Source organism: Garra rufa, chromosome 10 (assembly GCF_049309525.1).
Source record: "Garra rufa chromosome 10, GarRuf1.0, whole genome shotgun sequence".
Lineage (NCBI taxonomy): Eukaryota > Metazoa > Chordata > Actinopteri > Cypriniformes > Cyprinidae > Garra > Garra rufa.
In genome coordinates, this window is record NC_133370.1 from 23,197,949 (window position 1) to 23,214,453 (window position 16,505).

Sequence of the window (16,505 nt, forward strand, 5' to 3'; positions counted from 1 at the left end):
TCTGTGCCTGACATGGAGGAAATGCACTCCAGGAAGTGAGATTGAAATCATCACACACACCAGCATACACACAATGTCCTTCTTTGTCTGTGGTGCCTGTGCACTGCCAGCAGAAGTTGAGTGTTTTCACATGAGGCACGTTGGGTTTTCATTCTTCAAGGTGCAGAGGCTCCGTCTGCGCCTTCCAGAGTCTCGAATTTAAAATCACCTCACAGCTGTGTTTAGCCAACAATCACAGACTTTCAAATACATAATACATCAAAACTGGACATTGTGATGGGACCATGTGAAATACTTCAACATACTTGCTCTGCAATAAAATGGTCACAGTCATAACAGGATTGTGGAGTAATAGTTGTACCAAGAATTATGAGTCTAAATATCTTTATTTTAAATTGCATGATAATAAATAACACAAAAATGTCTCTCCGCTGCTCCCTTTGTGGTACATTTTTCAAATTCTTCTAAAGCAATAATGATTTCCTGGCCTGCCAGGTTGTTACAGTATCAAATTCTGAACATATGCAGCATAATATACTGTAAAGCGCAATACACCAATGAGCAGCTTTTGAACACTGATATAAAAATATGTTTACAAAAATATAAACTGTAATATATGGCCTTTTCTACACATTCGACAAGTTCAGACATTAACACTTTTGTGTTTGCATGCACAATTTTGTTATTTTAAGGAATGCTTTATATTTTTACGTATATATACTTTTATAAAAACATACAAGAATGAATGTAATGAATAACAATTCACTATATTTACAACTCTATATACATGACATTTACATGCAGGGAAAAAAAAATATGGAGAATGTTTTCTCAGGGCCAGATGGTGTCAAAGTCAATGTCTTTTTTTCCCGTTGAGGAGATTTTTCGTGACAGCACTGGCCTTAAATCCAGCCCAGCAAGACCAGCAAACCAAACGCGTGGTAATTACTGGCTGTAATGTTACCAAGAGCTCTATTTCTTTGCATCTGTCCTTGGACGATGGTTTCAAATGACCGCAAACACTCTGAACGCTTTGCCTCCTGGGGGATTCTGTAGGCTAAATGGAAGAATAATGGCCTATATTAATCCAGGACCAGCAGGATAGAAAGATATATGATTTGCATGGTAGTATGTTTCATTAATCACCCTTCAGATACTCTCATCATGCGATGTAATGAAGCAAAATAAAACCAGACTGTGTAGGTGGTCTGGTTTTATTTTGCAGAGGAGAAGCAGATTTTATAAGATTACCGCTCAGCCACCCACTAAATAAAATGATTACGTTTTCCGACCAAGCTCATATTGAGGGATATTAAATAGTTAGACTGAAGACCAGCTGAAGCCAAGAAGGAAAGATCAGCTACACAGTATTGGTAGCTCAAAAGCTGACTCAACACACTCAGTACCTCTCTGAGGTGATGCCATTCTGGTAGGAGCCCTTGTACTGCCTCCTCTTGTCCACAGGCATTACGTCCAGATAACCTCCCGAGTCACTTCGAATCACCCCTGCGTGGATAGCTGCCCTGCATATACTGGAATTCTGCTCAGTGGGACAGAAAGAGAAAAGATGGATTCTTTTCTACTACAGTCGTAACAGAACAGTGACTTCCTAATAGCTGCAATAGAGTGACCCAGAGGAATATATTATTGTTCTTTTATAGCTCAGAAGACTTTGTTTCAGATGATTGTCCTAAAGTTCATTAGGGGAAACAAAAAGAGACAATTTTTGGCACATAATAGTAGTATAGAGCTTTAAAAAAAGATGTGGACAGTTTGAGTTTAAATTAAGTCGAAGCAGAGTACAGCAAAATAGCAAAATACAGAAATCTGACCAGTTTTAAAACTTTAGAGAAGAAACGTGAATTTTTTTTTTATTTGAACCTATTTTAACTTGAGCATAATGTGTTTTGAACCGTGTATCATGTGTGAGATAATGGTCAAATTGTTCATGTAACATGTTTACATGAAAAAAACAAAAAGTTCACCCAAAAATAAAAAGTATTTAGTATCCATGATTATACTAAAAAATGTCCTGGCTCTTCTCAGCTTATAATGGCAGTGAATGGGTGTTGAGATTCTGAAGTCCAATAAAGTGCATCCATCCATCATAAAAAGTACTCCACACGACTCAATGTGCTTGTGTAAGAAAAATATCTATATTACTTAAAACTTTATAAACCGGAATCTCTAGCTTCCGCTAACTTTTGTACTAGCATTCACAAGAGAGTGGCGTTCCAGCGGATGGATGTACTTTATTGGACTTCTATTGGACTACTGAATATCAACACCCATTCACTGCCATTATAAAGCTTGGAAGAGCCAGGACATCTTTTAATGTCTTTTAACTCCCAATGTATTCATCAGAAATAAGAAAGTCATATACATCTAGAATGACATGAGGGTGAGAAAATCATGGGGTAAATTTCATTTTTGGGTGAACTATCCCTTTAAATGGTATGAAGACTTACATCTGAATAATAGCGGCTTCCAATTACTCTGGCGTAGTTGTCGTACAAGCAATTACGAGGACAATACAACCTGAAAAAAAAAATGACAATGAATGTGCTATTAATGACAAATTGACTGCATAGTATTTTGTGTAATCCATCAAGATTATTTTTGTTACAAAGTAAGTTTACCTGGGACAATGCCGGACTGGTTTCTTGAAAGGGCAGAATTGTGCCACTGTAGTTTCACAATTAACTGCTTTCACTGGAATAAAATATTTGTTATTAAATTTGTTTTCTGAAACGTTAGCAAATTATCTACAGTCGTGGCCAAAAGTTTTGAGAACTTGAGAAGTTTTTACATAAATATTGGAAATTGTAAAAAAAAGTTGCTGCTTAAGTTTTTATAATAGCAATTTGCATATACTCCAGAATGTTATGAAGAGTGATCAGATGAATTGCATAGTCCTTCTTTGCCATGAAAATTAACTTAATCCCGAAAAAAACTTTCCACTGCATTTCATTGCTGCCATTAAAGGACCTGCTGAGATCATTTCAGTAATCGTCTTGTTAACTCAGGTGAGAATGTTGACGAGCACAAGGCTGAAGATCATTATGTCAGGCTGATTGGGTTAGAATGGCAGACTTGACACGTTAAAAGGAGGGTGATGCTTGAAATCATTGTTCTTCCATTGTTAACCATGGTGACCTGCAAAGAAACGCGTGCAGCCATCATTGCGTCGCATAAAAATTGCTTCACAGGCAAGAATATTGTGGCTACTAAGATTGCACCTAAATCAACAATTTATAGGATCATCAAGAACTTCAAGGAAAGAGGTTCAATTCTTGTTAAGAAGGCTTCAGGGCGTCCAAGAAAGTCCAGCAAGCGCCAGGATCGTCTCCTAAAGAGGATTCAGCTGCGGGATCGGAGTGCCACCAGTGCAGAGCTTACTCAGGAATGGCAGCAGGCAGGTGTGAGCGCATCTGCACGCACAGTGAGGCCAAGACTTTTGGAAGATGGCCTGGTGTCAAGAAGGGCAGCAAAGAAGCCACTTCTCTCCAAAAAAAAACATCAGGGACAGATTGATCTTCTGCAAAAAGTATGGCGAATGGACTGCTGAGGACTGGGGCAAAGTCATATTCTCCGATGAAGCCTCTTTCCGATTGTTTGGGGCATCTGGAAAAAGGCTTGTCTGGAGAAGAAAAGGTGAGCGCTACCATCAGTCCTGTGTCATGCCAACAGTAAAGCATCCTGAGACCATTCATGTGTGGGGTTGCTTCTCATCCAAGGGAGTGGGCTCACTCACAATTTTGCCCAAAAACACAGCCATGAATAAAGAATGGTACCAAAACACCCTCCAACAGCAACTTCTTCCAACAATCCAACAACAGTTTGGTGAAGAACAATGCATTTTCCAGCACGATGAAGCACCGTGCCATAAGGCAAAAGTGATAACTAAGTGGCTCGGGGACCAAAACGTTGAAATTTTGGGTCCATGGCCTGGAAACTCCCCAGATCTTAATCCCATTGAGAACTTGTGGTCAATCCTCAAGAGGCGGTTGGACAAACAAAAACCCACTAATTCTGACAAACTCCAAGAAGTGATTATGAAAGAATGGGTTGCTATCAGTCAGGATTTGGCCCAGATGTTGACTGAGAGCATGCTCTGTCGAATTGCAGAGGTCCTGAAAAAGAAGGGCCAACACTGCAAATAGACTCTTTGCATAAATGTCATGTAATTGTCGATAAAAGCCTTTGAAATGTATGAAGTGCTTGTAATTATATTTCAGTACATCACAGAAACAACTGAAACAAAGATCTAAAAGCAGTTTAGCAGCAAACTTTGTGAAAACTAATATTTGTGTCATTCTCAAAACTTTTGGCCATGACTGTAGTTAAAAAATAATCACATGTGCGCTTACCTGGGACATTTGATACGGTGAAGGCATTGGCACTCTGATTTTTCCTGAGGAATAACATGGAAAATGTGAGAACATTTTTCAACCCACATTTAGCAGCATGAAACGTGGGTTCTGTGACTTACGCTAGAGTCTGAACTCCATGTTTGAAGGACTTTGAGAATCGTTGCCTTCTGCCCACCCTTGTGATATCCAGCCAGCCTCCATCATCATCTATTATTCCAGCATGCAAGGCACTCCCACAGATGCTGGATTGCTGGAAAAACAGCAACATTAATAATGAGAGAGACCCTGAGCTGACCACAATCCATCCAAAATTAGGTAGTATTTAAATACGTAAATGGAAAAATCAGCTTGTAAATCTGTGCAATGCCACAATGCAGATGCGTTTACCTACCATGTCATAATGACCCGATCCAATTACTTTGCCATAGTTGTACAAGCAGCCTGGTGGGCATTCGTATCTGATTAAACATTTACCAAGAAATGAAATTATTCATAGTAGAATGACCAAAACACATTTGTTTGATAGCTGATGTGCGAATCAACACATTTTACCTGTTACACGTAGTTCCTTTGCATTGATCACGCAATCTAGTATCACATGCTACTTGTTGAGCTGCAACAAAAAAGAATAGATTTTAATATATAAACACAGGAGTGTTTTTTCTTGTTAACATTGTAGAGATGTGTAAAATATATCAGAACATACATATCTATGCAAACATATGCACCCAGTAAAAACTTTACATCCCCGCCCACTTAAGTCAACCAATGAAATTTATCTTTAGTAAGTCAGTGAAGACATCTTACACATCTGTGAAGTATTGACGACTTCATTCCCCTCAATGTTCTCGTTGGGAGAAGTTGTCGGTGTCTCATCTCTGTAGTGGGTGTCGTGGCTTCGGACTGGCTCGGGTTCTGGTTCAATATAGTTATTTTCTTCTGTCTCAGGGGTGTAATGAGAATGACTGCCATCATCTGAAGAGAGCACAATTTAATTACATGTTTCAAATGATTCAGGACCTGCCTCCTTCAAATGTTAGCTAAATATTGGTTTCTTAGCTAGTTTAGGGATGCCAGTAGCATTATTTTGATAACAGAAATCCATTTCAACGTTTGTATCACTCCACTTTCAGTATTTCTCACAATGATTCATTGCGATTCCCAAATCCACTATCATTTTACAAACAATACTGTTTTGTGTCACGGAATGTAGTTTTAAGAGTTTTTCAGGCAAGTTTGTTAATAAAGATAATGTCTATATGCAAATTAGCTTGATGCAATTTAGCAAATTAGCTCCAAAATTGCTCACTCGTTCAGTCATGAACAGAGCTGTCATCAGATATATTATCTTTAAGAGATGAATGGATACTACGACAAAGATATCGCTTTCCTCAGCGAACATTCAAAGTAATGTTTTATTGTGAATATGAGATTGAGCTGAAGAATGAATGCTGTATCAGATGCAGGTAATCACACTCACTCAAGTCTCTCTCTCATATTACTCTATTATTTGTAGAGTAATATACATCACATCATTTTATAACATAGTCAGTTTAGTACCTTTATAGCAGAGGTTGTTTCTGCAACCGCCGCCATAGCTAGGTGGGCAGGCAGAGCAAGGGGTCCCGTGCTTGTATGGTGCATGTCCCCACCAGTTACCTCTGTGAAAAGGATGCCACATGACTAAATTTAATAATAGTGCTTTATTACAATTATATCATACTGCAAATGACAAAAAAAGCTGAACATTCTTACGGGGGAGAGTAATTGCAGACCAGGTACACGGCTTTGGCCCAGATCATCCCCCATACATTCATGTTGTAGCACACATTAATGGCACAGCCAATTTTGTTGCTTGTGGCCCAAACCAGCTGTGATAAAATAAAAATCACTATTACGATATAGCACATCTCAACTGCTTGATTGCTTGTCTCATTACAAAATGTAAATTGTTAAAACCTGAATGTGGTTTTACCTGTGTGTAATGTGTGCAGACGGGTCCAGAGCATCTGTAGGGGCAGTGAGGGTTACACTCTTGTGGATAGGGGTAGCTGAAATCTCTCACCTCATCATACCAGGCTTGGACATGAAATGTCGGGGGTCTGTCTCTAAAGACGATCACATGTAAAACAAAGAGTTAGTACACTGTATAAGAACTGAATTAGATAAACTTGTTATTTGATGTGACATCAATATTGTTTTTATCCACCTTCCCCAGTGAGCTCCCAGGTTCTGGCCGATCCGGGTCAGTAGGTGAGACGGTCCATGTTCCCACAGACATGTGTGTGCCCAGTGCTCAGCGCTCCTCTCCAGTTCAGTGTCCCACACCTGTCACAGTAAAGAGCCACAAGTTATGTTAACACAGCAGCAGAACAGGGTTATCAGTCTTGTATTTGAGCGCTTAATACAGTTCTAGCATGACAACACTCAGAAGATTTTAGCATGGTAATGGATATGACAATGTTAATGTATTTGGTCTTGGCGGAATAGATCTGCTATAACTGCTATTATTGTTACTGCTTTTGCTCATATTTAATCACCCTCATGTTGTTCCATACCTGTATGATTTTCTTTCTTCTGTGGCACATAAACTTTAAGAAATGTATTTTTTTAGGGGTTTAAGCACATAGTGCTGAAATCCTACTGTAATTGTTTGAATGGCCAAGGAACAGCAATCTCCACGTAAAACTAATCATGCAGACCAAACCGTAAGTCGTAGACCCAGGTAAAAAAAAAGTGCACTAAAATACACTTTATTTAAGTATACTTAGTACACTTTTCAGTAATGTACTAAAAGTGCTCTATTTTCGCACACTAATTTTGTACTTATTGTACTAAAAAATAGTATTAAGTATATGTTAAGATAAACTTAATACCATCTAAGTGTACTCAACTGTGCTATTTTGAGACACCATGAAATTGAACTAAAATGCTCTTTTAACATACTATATCTGTATTTAAAAATATATATTTAGTTACAACTAGAAATACACTTGAACCCTACTTTTAAACATTTATAAATATATTTATGACTAATTTAAAGTATAACAATAATATATTAAAAGAATATACAAAGTGTGAAAAAAGTGTGCTAAAATACAATTTAAGTACACTTAGTACACTTCCCTAATGTACTTAAAGTGCTCTATTTTCGGGCACTGATTTTGTACTTAATATACTAAAAGTTATTCTTAAGTACTTCTTAAGATAAACTTAAGATCATCTAAGTGTACTCAACTGTGCTATTTTGAGACACCATGAAGATGAACTAAAACGTGCTTTTAACATACTATCTCAGCATTTCCAAAAATGTATTTTGTTACCACTTATAATACAATTGAAACATATTTCATAAACCTTTAAATATACTAATTATACATAAAAATAAACTTACTGATTATTTAAAATACAATAATAATATATAACAAATGTATACAAAGCGTATTTATAATGTATTGCCCACATATTTTTATTAATAAAAAATACACTTATTAATTATTTAAAATACATGAATAATATATAAAAAATCTATACAAAGCGTATTTATAATGTATTGCCCACATATTTTTATTAATAAAAAATACACTTATTAATTATTTAAAATACATAAATAATATATAAAAAATGTATACAAAGCGTATTTATAATGTATTGCCCACATATTTTTATTAATAAAAAATACACTTATTAATTATTTAAAATACATGAATAATATATAAAAAATGTATACAAAGCGTATTTATAATGTATTGCCCAAATATTTTTATTAATAAAAAATACACTTGTTGATTATTTAAAATACATGAATAATATATAATAAATGTATACATAGCGTATTTATAATGTATTTTTTATTAATAAAAATATGTGGGCAAGACATTATAATTACGCTTTGTATAAATTTATTATATATAATTCATATATTTTAATTAATTATTAAGTGTATTATAATGAATAAAAATGTATGGGCAATACATTATAAATACGTTGTCACGAAACGTGTAGGAAAGCAAAAAATAACATCTTCAATAAAAAGTCTTCAATAAATCCTCAGGCAGAGTAACAATAGACAGGAATGACTGGAGAAGATGTGCACACAATGAAGGAACATAGGTGTAACGCTTGTAGCCGGACAAAGAAACAAGGAAATCAAACAAACTTATAAAGGGGAGATAATTACAACAACAGGTGGAGGGGATCACACTAATGAGCAGGAAGACCAAAAAAGGGCATGGGAGAAACCAAACAGACAGTCCAATGGGGGAAACACTGGGAAAAACCAAGACAAACAGTCCAAGGGCGTGACATACACTTTGTATACATTTATCATATATTATTCATGTATTTTAAATAATTAAGAAGTGTATTTTTTATTAATAAACATATGTGGGCAATACATTATAAATATGCTTTGTATACATTTATTATATATTATTCATGTATTTTAAATAATCAACAAGAGTATTTTTTTTGTAATAAAAATATGTGGGAAACACATTATAAATACGCCTTGCATACATTTGTTATATATTTATGTATTTTAAATAATCAACAAGTGTATTTTTTATTGATAAAAATATGTGGGCAATACATTATAAATACGCTTTGTATACATTTGTTATATATTATTCATGTATTTTAAATAATCAGTAAGTTTATTTTTTATGTATAATTAGTATATTTAAAGGTTTATGAAATATGTTTCAATTCTATTAGAAGTGGTAGCAAAATAATTTTTTTGGAAATGCTGAGATAGTATGTTAAAAGCACATTTTAGTTCATCTTCATGGTGTCTCAAAATAGCACAGTTGAGTACACTTAGATGATCTTAAGTTTATCTTAAGAAGTACTTAAGAATAACTTTTAGTATATCGAGTACAAAATTAGTTGCCGAAAATAGAGCACTTTAAGTACATTAGGGAAGTGCACTAAGTGCACTTAAATTGTATTTTAGCACACTTTTTTTCACAATTTGTATATTCTTTTAATATATTATTGCTATACTTTAAATTAGTCATAAATATATTTATAAATGTTCAAAAGTAGGGTTCAAGTGTATTTCTAGTTGTAACTAAATATATATTTTTAAATACAGATATAGTATGTTAAAAGCACATTTTAGTTCAATTTCATGGTGTCTCAAAATAGCACAGTTGAGTACACTTAGATGGTATTAATTTTATCTTAACATATACTCAATACTATTTTTTAGTACAATAAGTACAAAATTAGTGCGCGAAAATAGAGCACTTTAAGTACATTAGAGAAGTGCACTAAGTGTACTTAAATTGTATTTTAGCACATTTTTTTCACAATTTGTATATTCTTTTAATATATTATTGTTATACATTAAATTAGTCATAAATATATTTATAAATGTTTAAAATGAGGGTTCAAGTGTATTTCTAGTTGTAACTAAATCTGTTTTTTTAAATACAGATATAGTATGTTAAAAGCACATTTTAGTTCAATTTCATGGTGTCTCAAAATAGCACAGTTGAGTACACTTAGATGGTATTAAGTTTATCTTAAAATATACTTAATACTATTTTTTAGTACAATAAGTACAAAATTAGTGTGCGAAAATAGAGCACTTTTAGTGCATTACTGAAAAGTGTAGTAAGTATACTTAAATAAAGTGTATTTTAGTGCACTTTTTTTTAACCTGGGAGAATTACCACACTCAAAATCAGTTTAAGTGTTAGTGCTAATAATGCATTCATATTAGGTGTACTTTAGTACAACTTTTGAGAAAATGTACTTCTACTACAATACATTACTAATAGATTTTTAATAAAATCAATTTAATATAACTTAAAATTACCACACTCAAAATCATTTTAAGTGTTAAGGCTTATAGTGCATTCATATTAAGTGTACTTAAGTACAATTTTGGGGGAAATGTACTTCTACTACAATACATCACTAATAGATTTTTAATAAAATCAATTTAATGTAACTTAAAATTACCACACTCAAAATCATTTTAAGTGTTAATGCTTATAGTGCATTCATATTAAGTGTACTTAAGTACAACTTTTGAGAAAATCTACTTCTACTACAATACATTACTAATAGATTTTTAATAAAATCAATTTAATGTAAACTTAAAATTACCACACTCAAAATCATTTTAAGTGTTAGTGCTAATAATGCATTCATATTAAGTGTACTTAAGTACAACTTTTGAGAAAATATACTTCTACTACAATACATTACTAATAGATTTTTTATATATTAACTTATTTTAAACTTAGGATTAGTATGTAAACAGTCTACTAATAATCAACTAATGTTTAAAGCATTTAAAGCACACTTTTGAAAAACACACTAATAAAACTCTTTTGCATGTTTTTTCTGTAGTATACTTTATTTTAGTACACTAAAAATTTATTTAAGTATTACTGGTATTTAGTATACTTTTTTCAAGTGTACTTAAGTCCTACTGAAGTATAAACATACTTTTAATTAGTGTATTCATAGTGTATAAACATCACACTTTTTTTAACACAAAAAAAAAACAATGTACTAAAAATGTATTTGCGGGTATTTAAGTGTATTTTCATTGCATTTAACTATTTTTTTTTTTTCACCTGGGGAGACTTGAAACTTGGAGAGATGGTAGTACTCACACCACCGATAACGCCACCAAGCCTCACCTCAATTGGCCTGACGGGGGAGCTACAGCGATCAAAAGTATGAAATCACTCATAACTCCTAAACCATCAGTTGCCGGGTTAATTGTCTTTTGTCATTGGAATCCTTGGCTCACGGCGGACAAAACGCACTCAGATATTCGGGTATTTTGGATTTTTTGAAAAACCTACTTTTGCTGACTAATCCTAGGTTTTTCACCCGATTGGAACCAAACAAGTGCAGGAAGATTCTCTAGAGAGTGAATATTAATAAAACGTTCTAAAGAGGCAGGGCCACTTTTAGTAAAATGTCTATAACTCCTGAACGGAATGATATATCTTCGCCAAACACATATGTAGGAGCTCAATCTGAGGTCACAGGAACAATATAGCAGATGTGCAATATAACATCTTGGCCACTTGGTGGTGCTATAAGAGTGAAAAAACATAAAAATGGCTATAACTACGCAACCGTTTTTCCTATCAACATGAAAATCTCTGCATGATCTTGGTCCAAAAGGACACAAACATGAAGTTTAAGCACCTATTAGACAAGGTTAACAGAGGCCGATTGGAACAAAACTCGGTGGGCCTGTTTGACACGGCCCCAAAGGTCTGTGAGAAATGTGAAAGAAATCAGCCACTGGGGGGCGATATTATGTTTTTCAAGGTCGTAAACATTGCACGGTTTTTCTCACATACACACAATAATAGTATCATATGATGGAACTCCCTAATTTCAGACAACTTTGCCTCTAGAACCACTGCTGTCAATCAAATCGTTTGTTAAATGACTGAGAAGAGGTAAAAAACCTACTTTTGCAAATTCTCTAGGTCAGTAATTTTCAAAAAAATGTTGAAATTTACCCTTTGAGAAGCTATAATGGAGTTGTTTAGAAAAGGGGCCTGTCCAAATTTACCAAAGCCTAAAGGAAAACTTGAAAACATTAAACGTTAAAAAACAAAATTTTTTATGGTAAATTACCTGGATTTGCCAATTTTTAAATCATTGTTTTAGGTGGTTACAGACTTAATCGCGGTAATCGCTGCTTGCAGCTATATTTTTGTTTGTTTTGTATTTTTGAAATGGAAGTCAATGGTTACTAAAACTGTTTTGTTATCAATATTTTACAAAATATATTTTGTGCTCAGTAGAAGAAAGTCAGTCATATAGGTTTGGACATGAAGGTATCCATATAGTGAAGGAGTAAATGACCGAATTTTCATACATCCATTTAAAATGCCAAAGAGCAACTATTTTAAAGAGCAAGAGCTCTGATAACATTTTTTGGCAAATTGTTGAACCTGGTTCTGCCTACAGTATGTACGTCAATGCATGGTTGTTTAGTTCTGTCCTGTAGATTGATATAAATCTATAAGTGGGCCAGTTAGAGTTAAAAACCATAAAGAATTTTTGTTTCACTAACTTGAGACAAAGCAAAGCCTAATTAAAACTGCCATTAGGGTAACCTCTACTGGTTTAAAGTGTTTTGTATGAAAGAATAAGCAGTGTACTGTTCTACACAGGGTTCTGATTATTTCAATACAGATCAGCTTAATTTAAAATTACATATGCGTAGTTTGCTGCCCTGTGCTGATCTGTTCCATATGTGCAGAGCTGGTACATTCCATTCCATCAGTCCTCAACAAATACTGTTCCTCGGCCACCTTGATAATTCTGATCTTTCATCCTGCACAATAAATCACCTAAAATATAGAACATTCTTACAGTTTACAATGATGTTAGTGCAAGCTGTATTAAATGTTATGTCTTCAATATGTACTTGATATGTTAACCGTAAATAAGAATGTAATATTGGTCTTTCAGGTGCTTAAAATTGTAGCAAGCTTTCTGCATCTGAGCAGAACATGCATTGAGATGCAAAGCCCGCTGGCATTTTATGTGGCCTCTGAGACCTGTCTTGACATTGTTTATTTGTTGCGATGCCTAATTTGCTGTTACAGCGACCATCTGGGTGCATTCCAAGGGAGATATGCATTCTCTGTGATTCCCTTGACTTCCCTTTCAGAGTAATTACCCAGAGGACTGTGTAGCATGGAGGTAGCTAATGTCTCCTCCCCTACCTGTGCCCCACACAAAGACACATTCTGTTAAACTTTGCTGTGGTATACAGGGCTCTGGGATTTGACAGATTTAACACTGAATTGTTCAGAGTCCCAGAGCGCCACAGATGTTATCAACTCAAAAGTAATTGTCTAAGACGAATGTTTTGAAACTCTTCTCTTACGGCTGATTGCAAGTGTCAGTCATAAGAAATGAGAAATGCATTTAGGACGATCTACTGTGTTGTACACTGGACTAAAATAAGAGGATGGTATCTGCTGATTTAGAGTGATATATTCAATTCTATTCTTTGATGTCTGAGTCAATATTTGCCTTTATTGTTGCCAAGTGCAATGCTGCGGGGCGAAGCAGCAGCTATAGATGGTTCTAAGAAGTATCAGGTCATTTTTGGCCAGAAAGCAATGAGAGGTCTGGCGGAGTGCCACGTACAGTAGGTGAGCCACAGAACGTGGGAAGGAGAAGCTGCATTTTGGCCTCCCTGATGGACCTGATGAACTGTTTGTTGTAGACCACAAACTTGACTGTAGTTCAGTGTGTTCTAGTGCATTTGTGCAAAGTGTGGTTATGGTGCGGTACCCAACACCGGTTGGCAGAGCCATCTGATAAATTTATGAGCCCCCTCATGACCCCACCAATGTATAAATAGCCTTTTAACTCACAATTCAATGGGAAAGTTGTACTTAAGCACAATTTAACAGTCATGCAACATCTTATAAGAGATTTTAATATTTTTTGTAATACATTTTATCAATTCGTTCTGTTGTACATCCTCCTGTAGATTGAAGAAGGGGTGCATGATGTATTAGAAGATTTTTTAATTTGCTTGATATACGTTGCCAGATAATGCATATTTAATTGAACATTTCCATTTTTAACTCTTAGATTACTTTTACAGTCATCTAACACTCTAAAAATGACACTATTAATAACTTCTCATAGTTCATTTTTCAAACTCAACATTATAAAGTTATGATGTGTAAATCCACTTAACTGTTTTTGTCATTTTTATTTTTTTATTTATATAGATCATATATCATTTTAATATTGGCAAAATAATGTAGAAGTCTGGCAGACACTGCAATAAATATATTTTTGTTCATGGTTTGATCAGAAGTTAGAAACATGATTCAGTAGGACTGTGACTGAGGTAGAATTGTGTGATCTTACCATGTACTCCATATTTGAGGCAGGGGGGTACACTTGACCCCTCAGCTTATTATGTAGGTCAAGAATGAGTTGCATATCGCTCTGTGAAATTGCTCTTTTGCCCCTTGACTTAGATTGCCACCACGCCTCATCCTTATCCATGTATTTTTCCAGGATGGCTTCTAAGTGGGTGGCATTGGGAATCACCATTGAGACCACAGTCTGGACAGTCACTAGCAGCACAAACCCACTAAATAAATCTTCATGTCCAAACTTCATGTTTCCACAGCTGTCAGTTACAAAATCCAAAGTGGTATCTGTCCTCGGCCTGTGAAATCAAAATCATTTTTATCAGATCTAAATTTTAATGCACACAAATGTATACTTTTATATATATTTTTGTACTGAATTATTCATTTGCATGGATGCTCGGAACTACATCAGTTCACACAAGCCTAACTGAAAAGTGCTGTTTCAGCAATTTCACAACTGAGCTGATTGTTTCTCAGTGGTCAAAGACGTGTGTACGCCTTTTTGCACACACATGCAATATTTCATACGGTCGTGTCCTGCATTAAAACTGATCGCACAAGTCTTTGAAGTCATAGCATCTTCAGATGTGAGTAACTCTAATGCTACCTTTAACAAATGTATTATTAGGCTATTTTTTACCAGAGTTGCCCTTGTAGTATCATCATATTATAAGACGTATTTTAAAATAAATGTTAAATGTTATATATAATAAAATCACCAGTATTTACCTTATGCCGTTCCGCTCTTGGATGTTTATCTCCGGTGTTGACTTGATGAAATAATTATTCGCTGCTGTTTTTGTATTTCAAATACACGTGTCCACCCGTTTTCATCTGCTTTAAGTTTCTTTATGAATGAGTCATCGTGAGTCATTGCGCGGCAAAATAATGTAAGTACAAATGTTTCAATTTGTGAGGCTGCTTTTCTCATTTATAGTGAACTTTAAGCCACGCCCACAACCACATCCACACACCCACAGCGCAGAAGCTCATATACCGGTGAAAATATACGTGTAAATACCGGCGCATTAGCCTGTGTTTCTGCTCTGCGTATCTAGTCAAAGTTAACCAAGATTTATGCTATTTTTATTTGTGTCTGTGTGTGTGTGGTAAGTAGATCAAATACCCCTAAAATTTTTCAATTAGGACCCTGTGGGGGCATTTTTGGTACCCATGAGAAACTATATTTTTAATCTAGAAAGTGTTCTTTGAGAGTTAGGTTTACAGGATATAACAGTACATTGTATAGTTTGTAAAATCTATCTATCTATCTATCTATCTATCTATCTATCTATCTATCTATCTATCTATCTATCTATCTATCTATCTATCTATCTATCTATCTATCTATCTATCTATCTATCTATCTATCTATCTATCTATGAACTGTACAGTATTGTAAAACTGTGTCATAGACCAAACAAACACTAGATGGCAGCATTGAGTGATTTTTTTAAGCCTTCACTTAATGGCTAAAAAGATTGAACTCCATGAACTCTTATTACTCTCTACAAACATGAAATTTGGGCTGAATAACTACATGGATTTATTTAAACATAACATAACCGATTCAGCTTGAATATTAAAACGAGAAGCTTAATTTAATCACACAATATTCTGATATTTCTGGTAAAGTCACATATTTACCCATGTAATTTTAGTAGAGGAAGAGTTAAAACTTCCCTGAGATGTATACTTTGTAAAGTCATGCAATTGGTGAAAGAAAAAAATATATATTTCTTTAGTGTGAAAAAGATTAGTCATTTCAGTGTATCTATTGGCTAGGAACGTCTTTAGCAGGCCCAGTTAATGTATGCAGTGGTTCTGACCTATATTTTGCTGAGGGAGCTGGGCTGTTATGTTTGTTATTTGGTGGTGGTGAGGGGGAAAGTCTTTTAGTTTCTTTCGGCTTACATCCATTGCCAATATTGATGGTCTGCAAATTAAAAAAATAAGGGTGTGTTGTTTTTTTCCCTGAGCAAACATACTATTGGTTCACTTTTTCTCATATTTCAGCTTAATCAACATACAGAAATGCTGAGAATGTTTTCAGCAGATCAGTCTTGCACAGTGATCAGGAATATTTTCAGGTGTCTCAAAACTCTGATATTTGAGACCTGCAGATCTGATATTTTAATCAGAAACAGCATATATATATTTATTAGAATGTACACAAGTGGTATACACATAACAACAAAAAAGACATAATACAAAAGAAAATCTGGAAAGTGGA

At 34.7% G+C, this 16,505-nt stretch overlaps 1 protein-coding gene across 1 annotated transcript; it reads right to left on the bottom strand.

The window, feature by feature from the left end:
* Positions 1–384: 384 nt before the first annotated feature.
* crispld1b (cysteine-rich secretory protein LCCL domain containing 1b) lies at positions 385–15,148 on the bottom strand. The gene is made up of 15 exons (XM_073848997.1): positions 15,002–15,148; positions 14,262–14,568; positions 6,583–6,701; positions 6,349–6,481; positions 6,129–6,244; positions 5,934–6,034; positions 5,181–5,348; positions 4,926–4,986; positions 4,765–4,831; positions 4,493–4,623; positions 4,371–4,414; positions 2,640–2,712; positions 2,469–2,538; positions 1,407–1,540; positions 385–1,057 (listed from the first exon to the last, which is right to left on the bottom strand). The coding sequence occupies exons 2-15, from the start codon at positions 14,517–14,519 to the stop codon at positions 1,006–1,008; spliced, it is 1,527 nt and encodes a 508-aa protein (XP_073705098.1). The 5' UTR covers positions 14,520–14,568; positions 15,002–15,148; the 3' UTR covers positions 385–1,005.
* Between the last annotated feature and the right edge of the window lie 1,357 nt (positions 15,149–16,505).